Source organism: Myotis brandtii, unplaced genomic scaffold (assembly GCF_000412655.1).
Source record: "Myotis brandtii unplaced genomic scaffold, ASM41265v1 scaffold83, whole genome shotgun sequence".
In the NCBI taxonomy this organism is placed as follows: domain Eukaryota; kingdom Metazoa; phylum Chordata; class Mammalia; order Chiroptera; family Vespertilionidae; genus Myotis; species Myotis brandtii.
Window position 1 is genome coordinate 2,389,049 of NW_005371371.1, and position 15,708 is coordinate 2,404,756.

Consider the following 15,708-nt stretch of genomic DNA (forward strand, 5'->3'; position numbering starts at 1 on the left):
CTTGGTGCAAAATGAGAGCTTGGGCTCAACGTGTCAGATTGAAACATTGAAAAGGGGTCCCTTCTTTGAGCCTGCCTCTGGGTGTCCTCCCTCCTGAGCAGCTGACCTTGCCCAGGCGGCCCTGGCAGCCTTCTGATCATGCCACCATTCTCGTGTGTTTAGAAACCTGAAATATCTTAAGCCTTCCCATGGAATGGTTACATAACACATAATTTAATAAAGTTCTTTAAGCACCGCTGGGCAGGTCACTGTGCCGGGGCTGGGGCGAGTGGGGAGACACACAATGATGCATGAGACATGTTCTGAACCCTCCAGGAGCCGGAGTCCAGCAGAAAGGAGGAAGAGCTGTGGCTAGAGGTGGACCCTGATCAGAGTAGTTTAGACTCCCTGTCTCCACTTCCCCATGTCCTGGAGTCTCTCCAACTCACTGAATCTGTGACCCCAGCACTGTGAGAAGAGAGGGGCCTAGGGATCTCTAATTTGATAAATCCATGGGCAAGACTTAGCCTTGGTGGCATCTGATAGCTTGACCTCAGGACCCTCCCGTAGATAGTCTCCTCGCCAGGCTTCCAAGTTACAGCTTCTCCTGTCCCCCTCCTGGTTCCCTCATCTTGAGGCTTCCATTCCCTATTTTCTTCCCGAGAAAGCTTGTGCAGTCCCATGGTCGTAGGAGAGGCACCGAATCTGTGACGACCTCATCTGCATCTCCAACCCAGGCCTTGCTCCTAAGCTTCACACCTGCATATCCATGCTTGGCCTAGAGCCGTGCGCATGGGCCACGACTTCTACGCATGGGCCATGAAGTTTCAATCGCACTGTACATGCGCGCCCGCACGTGGTATTTTGTGGAAGAGCCACACTCAAGGGGCCAAAGAGCTGCATGTGGCTCGCGAGCTGCAGTTTGCCGACCACTGGCCTAGAGGAAACTCACACCAGCACACTCAGAGTCCACTCTATCAGGGAGTGGTCAACATTTGCCAGAAAGCAAGACACACATCAGGAGGAGCCATGCAGAAGTGGGGAGACCAAGTCTGAGGGAGAGAAGTACAGGAGGACCCATGGCCAACCGGCCCAGGTGCCCCTTTGGTTTGAGCTGTGAGTCACTTCTTCTAAACCTGACATTAACCATCAAAACCTATCAACCAAGAAAACAAAACTGAGCTTTAAAATAATAACTTAAAAAAGTACAGGGATATTATTCAGCCTCAAATGGGAAGGAAACTACCACACATGCTATCACACGGATGAACCTTGAAGACATAACGCTAAGTGAAATAAGCCGGTTACAAAAGGACAAATATTGTGTGATTCCACTTACATGAAGTCCCTAAAATAGGTTCACTCCAAGAAACAGAAAGTAGAATAGACATTGTGAGGGACTGGGGAAGGGGAAACGGGGGGTCTGTTTTTAATGGGGACAGAGTTTCAGTTTGGGATGATAGAAAAAGTTCTGGAGATGGATGGTAAGGCTGGTTGCATAACAATGAAAATGTTCTTAATGCTATGAACTGTATACTTAAAACGGATGAAGATAGTAAATTTTGTGTTATGTGTATTTTGCCACAGTTAAAAAAACAAGTATAAAAAAATCAACACAGTTTGCACTACATATATAAGAGACCTGAAGTGACATTAATAAGATTGTTTTCAAATGATTAGTTTACAAACACTGTATTTGTTGTATATGTGATGTATGAACCATGTATCAAGATTTTATTTTTTATTTCAGGAAATTTACCTATTTTTTAACACATAAAATGCTTAGAAAGAATAAAGATCTAAAATAATTTTTTTAAATGTGAGGAACTAAGAAAAACCTCATGAAGTCTTTCTTTCTGTTGATTCTTAGACTCCAGCTAATTAACCCAATGAAGAGGACAAGCCAACAAGAAGACAAAACTGTTCACTGAATCAACAACCTTCCTTTGCCTTTTTTCCCTTAACTCAAGAATTAGAAGAATAAAGATTCTGTAAATGGCACGATAGAAAAAAGAAAAAGCCACTTGAAAAACTTGATGAAATATATTTATATAATCTCCCTTTAAATACATTTATTTTCCTATGAGACACTGGTCTGGCTTTGCTTTCTTGTTTTTATACCAAACAGAAGCCAATGGTCCTGGGGTTAGATTTTGTTCTAGGGGAACCAACCTTCTCAGTTATTTGAAGTATCAGTGCTGTCCAGCCATTCCTTGTTCTAGAATCTCTAGACAGAATCAACACTATCCTTACCTGCTTTTACTTCTTAAGTAAAGAATGTTTGGATTAAAAAAAAAAAAAGAATGAGCATGACTGATCTTACTTCCTTCCCCCTCTGGAGTAAAGTTAAGTGGTAAGTCATTTATTTCTAGAACATTAAATTCCAATCAGGTGAGAAGCAGCTAACGGACCGCTCCTGTTGGAGGATAAAGATATCACCCACAAATCCCAGCCCAGGAGTGGGGGCGCCCGGTGGCTGGAGAGGACCCTGGGCTGTGTACTTGCCAGCCAGGCCTCCCCACTTTGCGAAAGGGGAGAGGATGTTCCCAGGGCACGGGCTGTGTTTGGTGGATAGAGAGCCCAGGATCAGAGAAGCAGAACCTCCTGGTGAGCATGGCAAATAGTCCTCCTGACCTTAAAGGGCGAAGTTAATCTCCGCAGGGGCTTTAAATTCCTTTACAGTCATCTGAGGAACTAGAATAAATCCCAGTAGCTCCAGGGGTTGTACCGGGCAACAGCGTTATGGAACACTCCCCAGGCGACTGCCATGTTCAGCCCAGGTAGACAATCCCTGCTTAATCCAGGTGGAAGCTTTAGTTGCCTGGTCCCACCCCAGAGCAGCTCACTCAGAATATCTGAAGAGCAGGGTCAGGGCATCACCCTACTACAAAGTTTCCCAGGTGATCCTAAAGTCCTGCCGGGCCAAGGTCCACTGGTTTCATAGAAAACCAGAGGCTACTTCTGCGTGTAAATAATTTCAGATCGATTTTTTTTTTAGCAAAGTTTTAGATCTAGAAGAGCACAGGGTCTCAGCAAAGTAATTTTGGAACAGGGATGAAAAAGAGGAAATTAGGATCTGTAAGGAGATATTTTACTACTTTCCCCCCAACTTCTTTGCTGGGACTCCACTGACATGAATAGGGAGAGAATAATCTTGGTCTTCTACCTCCTGGCAAGATCAATTTAATTGGAAAGGGACAGTAGAGTGCTGCTGCTAGTATTACTAGTATTGCTACACTACTAGGGAGGGTGGGGGGGGGGGGAGAGAGAGAGAGAGGGAGAGAGAGAGAGAACGAATTTTTACTTAGAAATATACAAATAGATGGGGGGAGAGGGGGTGGAGTGAAGGGCCGAATTGGGCTCACTTAACTGGTCCTGTGCACACTTCCCTCCCTGAGTGATTTGAGTTTCCATTTTAATCAAGAGCAGAACTGATTATCTGCATCGTTCCTATAATTGGGTTGCTCTGGTTTTTCCTAGAATCATTTGGGAGAATTTAAAGACTACATTCTCCTTCCAGACCCCAGGAAATCTGTTCAGGCTTTGAAAGAATGTTTCATGTCATGCCTTGAAGGTCTGTTCTTATGTGAGGTTGGGAACCAGACCCAGTAACCGGCAGGAAATGTGATTAACCTGACCCATCCTTCTACCAGCCTTCATCTAAAACATGAATGACTTTTGCTAAAATTGACATTTTTGTTTTAACCTTGCAGCTTTTTAGATACGCGATTAAAATGAATGTGCTTGCACTTTTGCAATTTCACAAAAGCCAAGGTAGATAGCTGACAACTCACTGTTATCAGGTGACCTAGCAAGAAACACATTTATTTTTCCAAACTCTGGCATCTTGATGTTGGTAAGAGCACACAGAAACTGATGTCTATATGTTTTGGCATAAGGTTTACAAATCATTTTGGACTACTTGCTGTTAGTATTCCTTGTTTTGCAATGGGAGGGGGAGACTGGACCAGAAAAGCGGATGACGGACGAAGGAAATCCTGTCTGAGCTCAGATTGCCTTGAGAGCTGGGGGTGGTGGGCAGGGAACTGTGGTGAGAGTTGGCAGAAAAGGAAGGTGGTTTTTAGATAGGAAAAGAAACTATTTCAGGCCCCTACTTGGCCCTTGATTGTACTTGGACAGTTGTTACAATGAAGACAATGACTAAGTAAGGAAGAAAGGGAAGGAGGTGGTTTTCCTCCATGGAATTTCTAGCTGGAATCTTCCTGTCTGAATCCACCCACTGGCCTTGCTCTCCTGGGTGCTCAGAAGGAAACAGGTATGTGTGTGTGTGTCCAGTTTATCCTGACTTGTGGAACCACAGCAGGCACTGTGTACTGCTAATGCCCTGCTAGGAAATGGGAAGGGCAGGGGGAGGGGGTAAGGGGGGTTCCCTTCTGCTCTTTCAAGAAAGAAGTTCTCTCCTAAGATTCGACTGGGTGTTTTCTATGCCATGTTGCCAGACCAAAACCTCTTGAGTTTTCTTGCTTTGTTAAATCATACTTGGGTTTCAGAATTATTTGAACAAGATGTTCTTTGTTTTTAAGTCTTTCCACTTGTTCTGGAAATAGTTTAGTCGCACCTTAACCTAACTTTGATTAAAACTAAAAGGTTTTGCTGGCATTTCTCAAATGTATGAAAAAGAAAACAATTGTCCAAAGGCAGTGGGAAGATGCCCCTGCACCCATCTCGCCATGTGAACCGTGTGTGCACTGGTGAGCTTGTCCACAGCTCAGCGTTGGGGCACCACAGGCACTATGAAGAGGGCAGGATCTTACCCCAGCTTCCTCCCGCATCCCTTCAGTCTTGCTGGCTGGTGCACCCATGCCACATCCCCCTCTGTCCTGCTGTGCCTTGCTGGGCACACTCTCCCTGCCTGACAGCCACACACAGAGAACACCCGGTCATGGCAATGAGGCCCGCAATAATTTTTCCCCAAACTCTAGTAACACTTCAACTTTTCTTTCTGTAGCTTCAAGGGTTTTTCCTTTTTTTTTAAAAAAAAGTTTTTATGATTTGAGCATGAAGATCCATATTTAATTAAAACACACACACATACATACACACACACTCAAAACCTAAAACCAAGTAGGCACTAGCTAACATTCAGCAAGCACTACAATGCTGAGATTGCTAAGATCTTTACATGCTTTTTCTTCTTTTCTCCTCAGAGCACATTTAGGAGGTAGAACTATTTTTAGTCCAGTTTTAGAAACGCAATGAAAGCTTAAAAGCTAAATAACTTGTCCAAAGTTACGCAGCTGAAGTAGCAACAGCAAGTTTCCAACCCAAGACTCAAGCTGGCCTTATTCCTCGTGAAACCCAAGCCGTTGTCCTGCTCTTCCTTTAGGATTCCCCTCTGAACAGCAGGGTCTAACTCTTGAGGGGGCTTCTGCAGGTGTTTATTGATGAGTACAATCACATGTGAAATCTGAGGTACTGAAAGTCTGATCTAGTCAAAGGAGAGAGAAACTAGGTCTCAAAACAGTGGTTGCTCTCTACTTCTCTACATGGACAATCCCAGATAATATATTTCACTTAAAAATTTTGGTCACACAATTGGACAACTCCTACTCCCCACCCCTCACACACATGTGTGTGCTCAGAACTCTCCAACCCCGCTGCTCCTGGCCTGTCCTCGCTCTGGGACCCAGACCTGAGCCTATGATAGCACTGATGTATATAACTTGTGAGTGACTATTATCCCTAGTAGAACTGGACACGTTCATTTGGCCATCGAATTTCACACGAATGATCTCACCATGAGCCTGTGACATGATTATCAGCATCCCTGTTTTACACTTGAAGAAAAGAAGCTCAGACAGGAAGTGGCTTTCCCCAATCTTTGGACTCAAACCCAGATGCTCCAACTCTTTAATAAGCCACACCTGTCTACCTGTTGGCATGTGGGACATGCCAATGAAAAACATTAAAATAAACAACACAGCAGTCAGAGCAGCCCCAATATAAGGAAGTTGGCTTTGTCCCAGGAAAAAAATGGATTCTGACATCATTCCACTGCTGACCATGGAGGTCTCCTGCAGAGCTAAGATAATTGTGGGACGGTCCCTTTCTCCCCAGGGAGTTTCAGTAAATTTTTCTCCAAGTTTGGACTGACAATCTTCCAAGAGCCTCTCCATGTGCTCTGAGTTAATAAAGCTGTGCTCACACATCCCTCTCCCCTTTACGAAGCTGTAGTACAATACACCTTCATGGCCCGGCATTTTGAAAAGGACCTGGAGAAGGAGAGCTCCGCAGGAACCCAGTTCTGCCTCTCGGATTCCCCCTTGCCCACTCTCATGCCTTCCGTGGTCATCCATGTGGGCTTCTCCTGAGTGCAGCCTCTTTAGTCTTTGTTTCTCAGCGTTCACAAGCTCCTCAGTCACCTACACGCACAGGGCAGCCTCTCCATAGACCCAAACGGGACTCTAAGCTTCTGTCCTCTGCCTGGGCAGCCCTTGTAGAAAAAGGAGCCAGGAGCACCCAGAGGCCCTGTGTGCATGTGGGTGCATGTGTGTGCTCCATGTTCTCTATTTCTCTCTTTCTTCCAACTATCATCATCTATTATCTACATCTATCTGCCATCTATCATTTATGTATATCTAACATCTATCTCTATAAATTCCATGTAGATAAATAATACACACATATTTTACATGTGGTATACATTCTATTTAGATATAACTGGATATATTTTATATGCTCAACACCTTGTGGATTTTAAATATGCACACAAGCATTCATAGTCTACAGCCAGGGATCTGTCAGCCTGCACAGTGGTTAAGAGCAGAGGCTTTGGAATCAGCGAGTCTTGGGCTTCATTCCCAACTTTATTCCTTATTGACCTTAACAAGTACCCTAACCTATGTGTGCCTCGCTCTGCACATCTCTGAAGTGGGATAACTACAGAGCTGTGGGCCTTTAGCAGGCACTGTGTGTCAGCAGCTGAGATTAGTTCCTGGTACCAATGTGCTCACTAAAGGGAGTTGCTGTTGCTCCTGTGGGATATTTCAGCTGTCCCTGGGGGACCTGGAACGCTAGAAGCACCTTCAAGGGTTAGTCTTTCTTATGTTGATCCCCGGGGACCTCACAAAGACCCTCTTGGAGGTCCCCTTCCTTGTCTCCAATCTGGAGGGCAGAGGAGGGAGCAGGTCCCACGGGCTGGTCTGTTTCCTGCGTACCCCTTTCCTGACACCAGTTTGCAATTATTGTACAGTCCTTGCTAATCAGCGTCTCTTTTCTTTAATGGACAAACCAGAGCCTCGAGGCCTCCCAGGGAGCATGCGTCTTTGATCCCGTCCGCCAGCAGAAGCCCTTTCCTCTGTTCTCACGGGCCCACATCACTCCACAGAGTCACAGAGCCCAAAGTGCTCCACATGCAGAAAAACAGTTATGTAATTTCTACCAGGTACCAGAAAGTCAGTGCATGTAACTCAATAACACAAATTCTTCTGTAATTCCCACACGGAGATCACAGACCTGGGCAAAAGCAGCAGCAGAGGAATTTTATGGGTGAGGTTGAAACAATCCCTAGGAAAAAATGCAAATCTTTCAAAGACGGATCAATGCTCCTTTTATCATCGTATACAGCTAGCTTTATCCAGAGGGGGAAGCATTTAATTTGGAAAAAAAAAAACACACCAAAACCCCACAGTGAGAAAAATTACATTTTTATCTCTCCTTTATTAGTTGTTCCATGACTGCATTCCTCATCCAGAAGATTAGTTTGAACACTTTCAACTATCTCATTTTCAACTGACATCTTCACTCATTTATGGGACAGACACTTCACAGAATGCTCACTGTGTTTCGGGCCCCGGAGCATACAATGTACTGAAGAAATCCTGGGGGGGCGGGGCGGGGGGGGACGACAATGTAACATGTCCTCATCTTTGGATTGTGGGAGCAGTAATTGCCCTTGAGGAAGAGTGAGACAAATGTTTAATGTCTATATAAGTTATGAATGACTTGAAATCATTGATCTCTGATGATAATCAAAAGTCCTAGGAGTTGAGAGGGCACTCTAATTCGATTCTTGAATGGGTCTCAATTCTAAGGGCAGAGGGCCCAGCCAGGCACAGGCATTCTGACATCTGCCACATGGGTACTCTAATAGGTGAGAGGGCAGGGTGTCCTTCATGTCACAAGGGCCACAGGCTCCAGAGAGGAGATAGGGTGTGTATGTAGCCAGCTACAAAATAGAATTGGAAAGGCCAGGAGACAGAGGCTGCTCTGTTCCTACAGGGTGGTGACAGAGGCAAAAGTGTGAGGCAATAGCCACTGGCCACGGGCCATCCTTGTTCTGGCCCCTTTCCCCCAGCCCATAACTGAAATAGAAGTTGGGGCAACTGGAGATTGCTAACTCCAAATTCCACCATAATGGCTTGTAGGGAGTATGTGTGGAGTTGGGGCACAGGGACACTGGACATCCCAGCAGAGCCACTTTCGTGCTACCCACCAGTATTCTAGGCATGCAAGAAAGTGGGGGAGGCCTCCCTTTTTCCATACAGCACCTACAAACTCTGGCCTGACAAATCAGCAAGGGCTAGAGGTGTGAGCATTCACGTTTATTGTCTCCTTGGCAGTGACACCATCATGCAATCCCGCCATGCCATTGCAAGCTCAGGAAACAACTGTGCATCCGTTTTCCCTGCCCGGTCAGTCGGTCAAGAAGAGGGAGGCTACTGCAGCTCACTGCAGACCTCCTACTGGATGCTGAGCTGTGGAAACTCCCTTGGGATGCCTTTCCTCCTCTCTCTTTACACAGCACTCCCCCCAAGTGAGGGGGACAAAAGCCCTTTCTCCCTGATGGGGCCACTTCTGCTATATTTCCAAGCACACAGGAATGCCTTTTGTTTACTTAGTCTATTAGAGGAGAGAATGGGAGCCATATTTTCCTCGTGCCTGCCACATCTGTTGCCCACTGGCCTCAGACTTGCTGCTTCTCAGCTTTTTCTTTGCACTTGTCTGTCTGGCTTATGTGCACCAAATGTGACTGTCGTTGGCTTCCAAGAGCAGGTCTGCAGAACAGTTGCAAAGATAGTGCAAAGAGTCCTCTATACCCTTTGGCCGGACAAGATGATGCTATGCCAACATCTTACATTACCTTGGCACATTTCATCAGAACTAGAAATTGACATGATTACATTAATTACAGACTCTATGAGAATTTTGCCACTAATGTTATATTTAGCTTTCCCACTAATGTTATTTTCTCTCTTCCAGAATGCTGTACTATACTCCCTCCCCTTTTCTTTCTGTTTTTTTTTTTTAAACAAAAGAACTTGTTGCTTCAAAAGGCAGCCTCATTCAAGGCAGCAGAACACAAGCTAACAGAACGCGCAGTGCGCATCAGCAGTCTGCTTCGAGCAGCGGGAGACAGGGAGGTACCAACATGAGGAGACCAGACCCAGGCACTCAGGGGCTTAGTGTCTGGTGGGTAGGGCAGAGCTTGCAGGGGGAGCTGCTGGAGACTTGTACTTCCTTTGAAATTCACTCCCTGACCACATGGCTGGAATTGGACTACATGCCGTGGGTCTCCCTAAGATTAGATATCCCCTTTTCCTTTCATGAATAATCAAAAGAAAAATCACACCACAGGGAAGCCCATGAAATCAAAGTTAGTGAGTCATTCAGACCTTCATCTGTCCCAGGACAGGCTCATTAACTGAGCAAGCAGATACGAGAGGAGTGGCAATAGGTAGCCACCAAACGCCCTGCCCATTCTCTCATCTTAGCTGATTAAGTTCCATTCACTGAATTCCAGAAGCTTCTCACAAAGACAAAAAGATAAAAAGCCTGATGCAGCATATTGACTTTTAAGTCATATCCTGGAGCAGCCCAAATGCTTTCCTGGAAAAGCCTTACTATTCCCAACATTACATTCCTATTCCAGCTGGGGGACCAGAGCGAGCTCATCTCTGCGGTTTCAGCTCAGGGAAGGGCCTGCGGCAGGTGTGGGTGTTTTGTGTGCTCAGTTCTGGCTCTCCAGCTCACCTGGAGCCCCCCAGCACTGACATCCAACCTGGAACCCCCCCCAGCACTGACACCATAACCTGGACCCCCCCAGCACTGACACCATAACCTGGAGCCCCCCAGCACTGACACCACACAACAGAACCAAAGCATTGAGTGACTACAAACAGCCAGTGAGTAGCCAGGTGGGCAGGAGGCTTTGTTGTTCCCCAAGACCACTGTGCAGTCCTTGGCTCCAGAGGCCACCAGCTACTGCACAGATGGCCTGGTTTACAAGCTGACTCCGCTAAGTCTGGGGTTCCAGACTTCACCTACCAGCGGATACCAGCAGATACAGCGAGGGGCCAATTTCAGAGCTTTCTCTGAAGTCCTCTAGTCAAAGATAAATATTCTTTTTCACATTTAAAGAACAAGACATTTCAAAACCATCTTTTACATAGTGACATAATTATTATCAGACATAACGTTGAAAAGCTATATGTTCACTGCCCTTTCATTTTTCTTCAACTTTTCTCTATTTTTAATTGGAGAGTGTCACCCATTATTTTTTTACCCTCTCTTCAGAAAATCAGACAATCCTTTGATTTTTATTATTTTAGTCAAGTCTTATTTTCTATTCTACAACTTTTTATTTGAATTTCTCCCCCCACCCCCCGGTTCCAAATATACCCACCCACAGTGCTAGAGCCATGTTCCCCGTCCTCCCTTCATACCTACGTCTAGTTCTGAGATGCTGGGATGAGCCCCTGGCGTTAGTGACTGCGGCCAAGTCCGACAAGCCGCCAGGGAGGATTGCTTTAATTGCCCCCTGAGATATGCTTGTTTTTCCATTAAGAAGGAGCCTTGTGATATTTCCCTTTTTCTTAGGGGTCCAGGCTTTAAAACAATAGGACTACTCTGGGGAATTCTGGGAAAGAACTGTTCTCCACGATTCTTAACTAGAGCCTGGGGAGCATCTTAGCACCATACATTTTTTTTCTTTTTCCCCCAGCAAAACAATGAAACAGATCAATTTATTAACCCACAAGATGCTGCCATCAGATTTTGAAGACTCTGAAATTTTCATGAACACATACCAGTTCTAACAGCACATAGTTTTTCACATACTCTATAATCCCTTTAAATCAGGATGGATGTTCTCTGGTCACTATATACTTTTTATAATTTTTCAATAAACTGATTGAAAGGAGAAGAGAAAATCTTTGGAACATATTGCTGCTGCTGCTTTTTCTTTTCTTGTTTTTTGGTTGGGGGGAGGGAAAGGTATGGCAGCATGCAGGAGGGTAATTTTTCAAGTGAGTTTTCCAGGGCCTGGATTCCTAGAAAGCACCCTGGAAACGGAAGCTAGTGCTGAAGGCAGCCTGGAGCCCAGCATTTCCTGGGGCGCACGGGGCTACACCCTGATACTTATGAGAATCTAGAGTCTGGGGCCTGTTTCTCAGCTAGGTCATGAGGTCAGCTCAGGCCCCCTGCATATTTAACCTAAGGAAAAGAAGGCCTTTGTTCTCTGGAATTCTCTTCCTTCCAGAATCACACAGAACTGGTCCCTTAGATCTTCAAGGCTGCTGCCCCATCTCTTAAGATAACTAACAATGTTCAGCAGGGGCTGCAGTGAGTGCTTTTGCTTTTAAGTCTCCTGAACATTAGAGCATGCTGCTGTGGAAACCTTCCCTGACACAGGCCCAGCAGACACCTGGAGCCCTTGTTCCGCCGCGCCACCCTCCAGGGACTTCACACGCATCCACTCATCTGATATCCCCAACCCTAGAGGTGGGTACCATTGGCAACATCCCTATTGCAGGACATAGGGATTTGGTGAGTGCCAGGGGACGCAGCAGCTCATCAGCTGTGGAGTTGGGAATGGCCCCCAGGCAGCCTGCCTTCAGACTGTGGGCCAGTAACCATTATGCAGCCTTGCTTTTAGGAAGGGGCCTCTGCACATACACTCAGCACCTTGGCACTGCATTCAAAGGAGGGCATCTTCAGGGAAGGCAACCTGAACAACAAACAGCGAGTGCTACCCATGGTTGCACAGGCAAGGCACACGTATTTACATTGGGTCCTGAGCCCAGGCTGCCCCATGGGATTTGTGCTTCCGTTTCTCCTTTGGACGCCTGATCATATTGCTTCTCCCTTGCACTGGGCTCCTGCTCTTCAGAGCAAAGTGGGGAGGGGGGGGAAGGGGGGTCTCCTTCCTAGGAACCAGGCTCCCAACACAACACTGTTAGTCTCAGTTAAGAGCAAGAAGAAAGCACAACCAGAGACAAATACTGGAACTTAGGAGCACCTGAACTAATGACTTATAGTCTGATCCCGGGAAGCTGAGTGCAGTGAGCAAGTGTCTGGTTCAAATCTCATGTTTGCCACTTATAGAGAGACTTTGGGCAAGTTCTTTAAACTCTTTGTGCCTCTGTTTCCCATTGGTAACAGTTACCTACCTCATAGGTGTGTTTTCCTATGAGGCTCGGAATGATTAAGACATACAAATTGGCACATAGGAAGCACACACTCAATAATGATTCCCTTTGCTAACCATTTGCAGCTGTTTCTTCTACAAAGCTTTTCAAGCGACAATGAGCAGCCCCTTTTACTGAACTGACCTATCCCTGGGAAGAATGGGTACAAATGGGCAAGGAGACAGGATTCTTGAGCATGGTGGACAAATAGGGGAGGAGCTGAACTTGCCACAGTTAAGAAAGGCATTTTAATGCATATAGTTAAGGATCAAGGAATTATTTTCTGAGTAATAGCTATTAAAGCCAGTGGGAAGTAAGAAGTTAATAAGTAGGAGATCCATTGTTGAGCATCACCAATCACATGCCTGTTGAATAATACTATTAATAGCTTTCTAGTAAAACAACTCAGAAGTATTTTGTCTGTTTATATTTAGAATCTACAGCCCAGGGACATGAAATAGATTGACAAGTGAGTCCCATTGTCTCCCAACACAATACTCTAGCTCAGTGGTTCCAAAACTCTGTCATCAAGTGGGAATTCAGACTCTGAGGCTCCACCCCAGCAAGTCTGATCAGAATGTCTGCGGATGAGAAGTCTGCATTTTTAACCAGCCTTTGCAGGTGAGCGCAGGGGTCCATGGACTGCACTCTGAGAAGCACTGCTAAGCAATCAATGAGCTTGGTCCCATCCAGGATCAGAGAGCAAAGAGACTTAGGTGAGTTTGCAGCATCTAAGAGCAGTGGTTCTCAACCTTCCTAATGCCGCGACCCTTTAATACAGTTCCTCATGTTGTGGTGACCCCCAATTTCATTGTTACAAATTGAACATAATTAAAGCATAGTGATTAATCACAAAAACAATATGTAATTATATATGTGTTTTCCGATGGTCTTAGGCGACCGCTGTGAAAGGGTCGTTTGACCCCCAAAGGGGTCACGACCCACAGGTTGAGAACCGCTGTTCTAGAGGTATATGTTCTAGATTGTGATTTTGCCAGTTGTGCTAAAGTAAGTTTTTGCTTTTGTTGCTGTACCATCAAAGTTGTACATTTTCCATTATAACCGCTGTCAGTTAGAGGAAGGCAGAGAGGTATATTACATGTGACAGGGCACTCACTGGCCTTTGTAAGAAACTAGGAATATTCTCTTCCTGCTCAAAGTGTGGAAACAGGGCTCTAGATTTGTGAGAACTCGCAGAGCTGCATTTAGGACCCAAGTATTCGAACATGAAGCCGTGTCCAGCAATTTTAGGATCAGTCCTAGATAAGATTCCCAGGACTCTTGCCATCCTCAGGAAGGAAAACGCTGATATCACCAACAGTGATTCCAGGGGACCAGAGGCTGTGGGAGTCAACAGGATTCAGTGCTTTCCTTTCTAGAAACCCTGTCCTTCTTTTGAGTGTGTGCGTTTTGCTCTGCCTTATAAATATGAGCCAAGTCCCATGAGGTCATATGTGCATAAGGACCCGTAAGGCTCAAATATCCAGGATACTTGATCTTCTTACATCAGGACATGTAGAAAGGAAGAAACAGACCTGAGGTTTAAGAAAACCTTGGCCTGGAATGTTCCGGTCAAAGTCTCTGACTTCCTTTCTGACTTTCCAATCCCTGAACTGGAGCAGAAGGCTGCAGGAAAGTAAGGCTAAAGGTTCTTTTCCAAGTTAGGGTAGTTCTTCCTCTCTCACAGCCTTTAACATCTCTGCTTTATGCGAGGACAGAACAATGTGAAAATAACAGAATTTCAATCAAACTGCAAATACAGCTTCCCATTGGCCTTTATGTGCACTCTACCCAGAGTAGGGACCCTGGAGGGGAGGAGGCACTCCCAGCAGGAGTCCCCTGAGAAGTCAGGTGCGACAGAAATCATGTTCCAACAGCGTATAGAGAGGATGGGGTCCAGGACATCTAGGAAGTCCCCTCCATGTTCCGAACCAATTTAAACATTTATGTCCTCAACTGAAGAGACCCACCAAACCTGTGGCGGTGTAGCCATGCTCCATAAAGCTCAGTAGAAGTGGCTCCTATCATTTAACCACAATTATAAAATCCCGTAGTGCCGTCCCCAGTGCAATGACAATCCTGACAGAGCTGCCGGGAATGGCAGGGCTGCTGGGGTGGGGGCACACAGTAAACGGGTCACATGGGGGAACCTTAGCAGCTCCCAGGGTGCCTCTGCCAGGGCCAAACCAAGTTTCCAGCCATCGTGTCTTCCATCACAAAGGTTAAAACGAAATACAAAGTTGCTAGTGGTCCTCCTCGCCCCGCCCATTCCCCCCAAAGGCTCTCATTAGAGGAAGAAGCAAACTGCCAAGGACAGTACAGTACTTAGACACTAGCTTCTGAGCTCCATAAACACGTCTCCCCGGTACCCAGGCGCCGCATTGCCACGTGACTGACAGCCTTCCCTGGCTTCCAAGGCCGGGGCTTTGCCTAACCTTAGGAAAAGGATGCCAAGGCTACGTTTTACATGATTGGTTCCCGTGGAAGGGCCAACACTTGTACAGCACAAATGGATGGTGGGAAGGCAAACCGGAGAAGTTCCTTGGGGGGAAAGCGAGCTTTCTCAGAATCTGGGATCGGCAGGGGCTGTAGGGGACACCCGGACACACACACACACACACACACACACACACACACACGTTCAGGTGAGCACGCAGTGGGCGTCCCAACCACACTCGCGCGGCGCGCGAATCAAAGCCCGTGACCGGGAGCCAGGACTTACCGCCAGGACGCTCTGGGCCAGGAGCCCCGCTGTCACGGCCCCCAGCAGCAGCCACCTGGGAGGGAGGGAGAGGGAGGAAAAGCGCCGTGAGCGTGCGCCCCGATTTGGCAACTCCTGAAAGTGACTCGGGGACAAGGCAGAAAGTCGCTTACCGCCGCAGGGCAGGGCCCGACGCCCGGCACTGGTCTCTGTCCATGATCCCGGTCCAGCCTCCCTGGGCTCGGGTCGGTCCCTCCTAGCGTGCAAGGAGAGACAAAGCGGGCTGAGCAGGGGCCGCGGAGGGAAGCATCCTAGCCGCCGCCTCCGTCTGAGACCCGGGAGAGTGGGGTGCGCCCCCACCTCTGTGCTGGGGTGACGGAGATAGAAGAAAGAGGGGCCGTCCCACCTAGGCCCTGGTTGGTGCTGCTAAGCCGCGGCCGCTCGATCCCCAGCCTCCCCTTCCATTCCTAACAGCCTGCACAGGGCGCCCCAAGTCCGTGGCTTCGGCCTGGGTCTCCCCGTCCCCGGGTTGCTCTCACCTCCGGCCCGGCTTCCGCCGCTCAGAAGCGTCCGCCGGCGGCACCCCAGCAGCCCGCCAGC

General features: G+C 47.0%; 1 protein-coding gene across 1 annotated transcript in view; it reads right to left on the reverse strand.

Annotated features, from left to right (window-relative positions):
- Positions 1–15,708, reverse strand: part of COL4A2 (collagen, type IV, alpha 2) — a 181,134-nt gene extending 165,426 nt beyond the window's left edge. The window contains exons 1-3 of the mRNA XM_005884467.2: positions 15,648–15,708; positions 15,282–15,364; positions 15,130–15,184 (exon numbers count right to left, since the gene is read on the reverse strand). Of these exons, the coding sequence (XP_005884529.1) occupies positions 15,130–15,184; positions 15,282–15,325 (99 nt within the window). The 5' untranslated portion in view covers positions 15,326–15,364; positions 15,648–15,708. The remainder of the gene's footprint in view (positions 1–15,129; positions 15,185–15,281; positions 15,365–15,647) is intronic.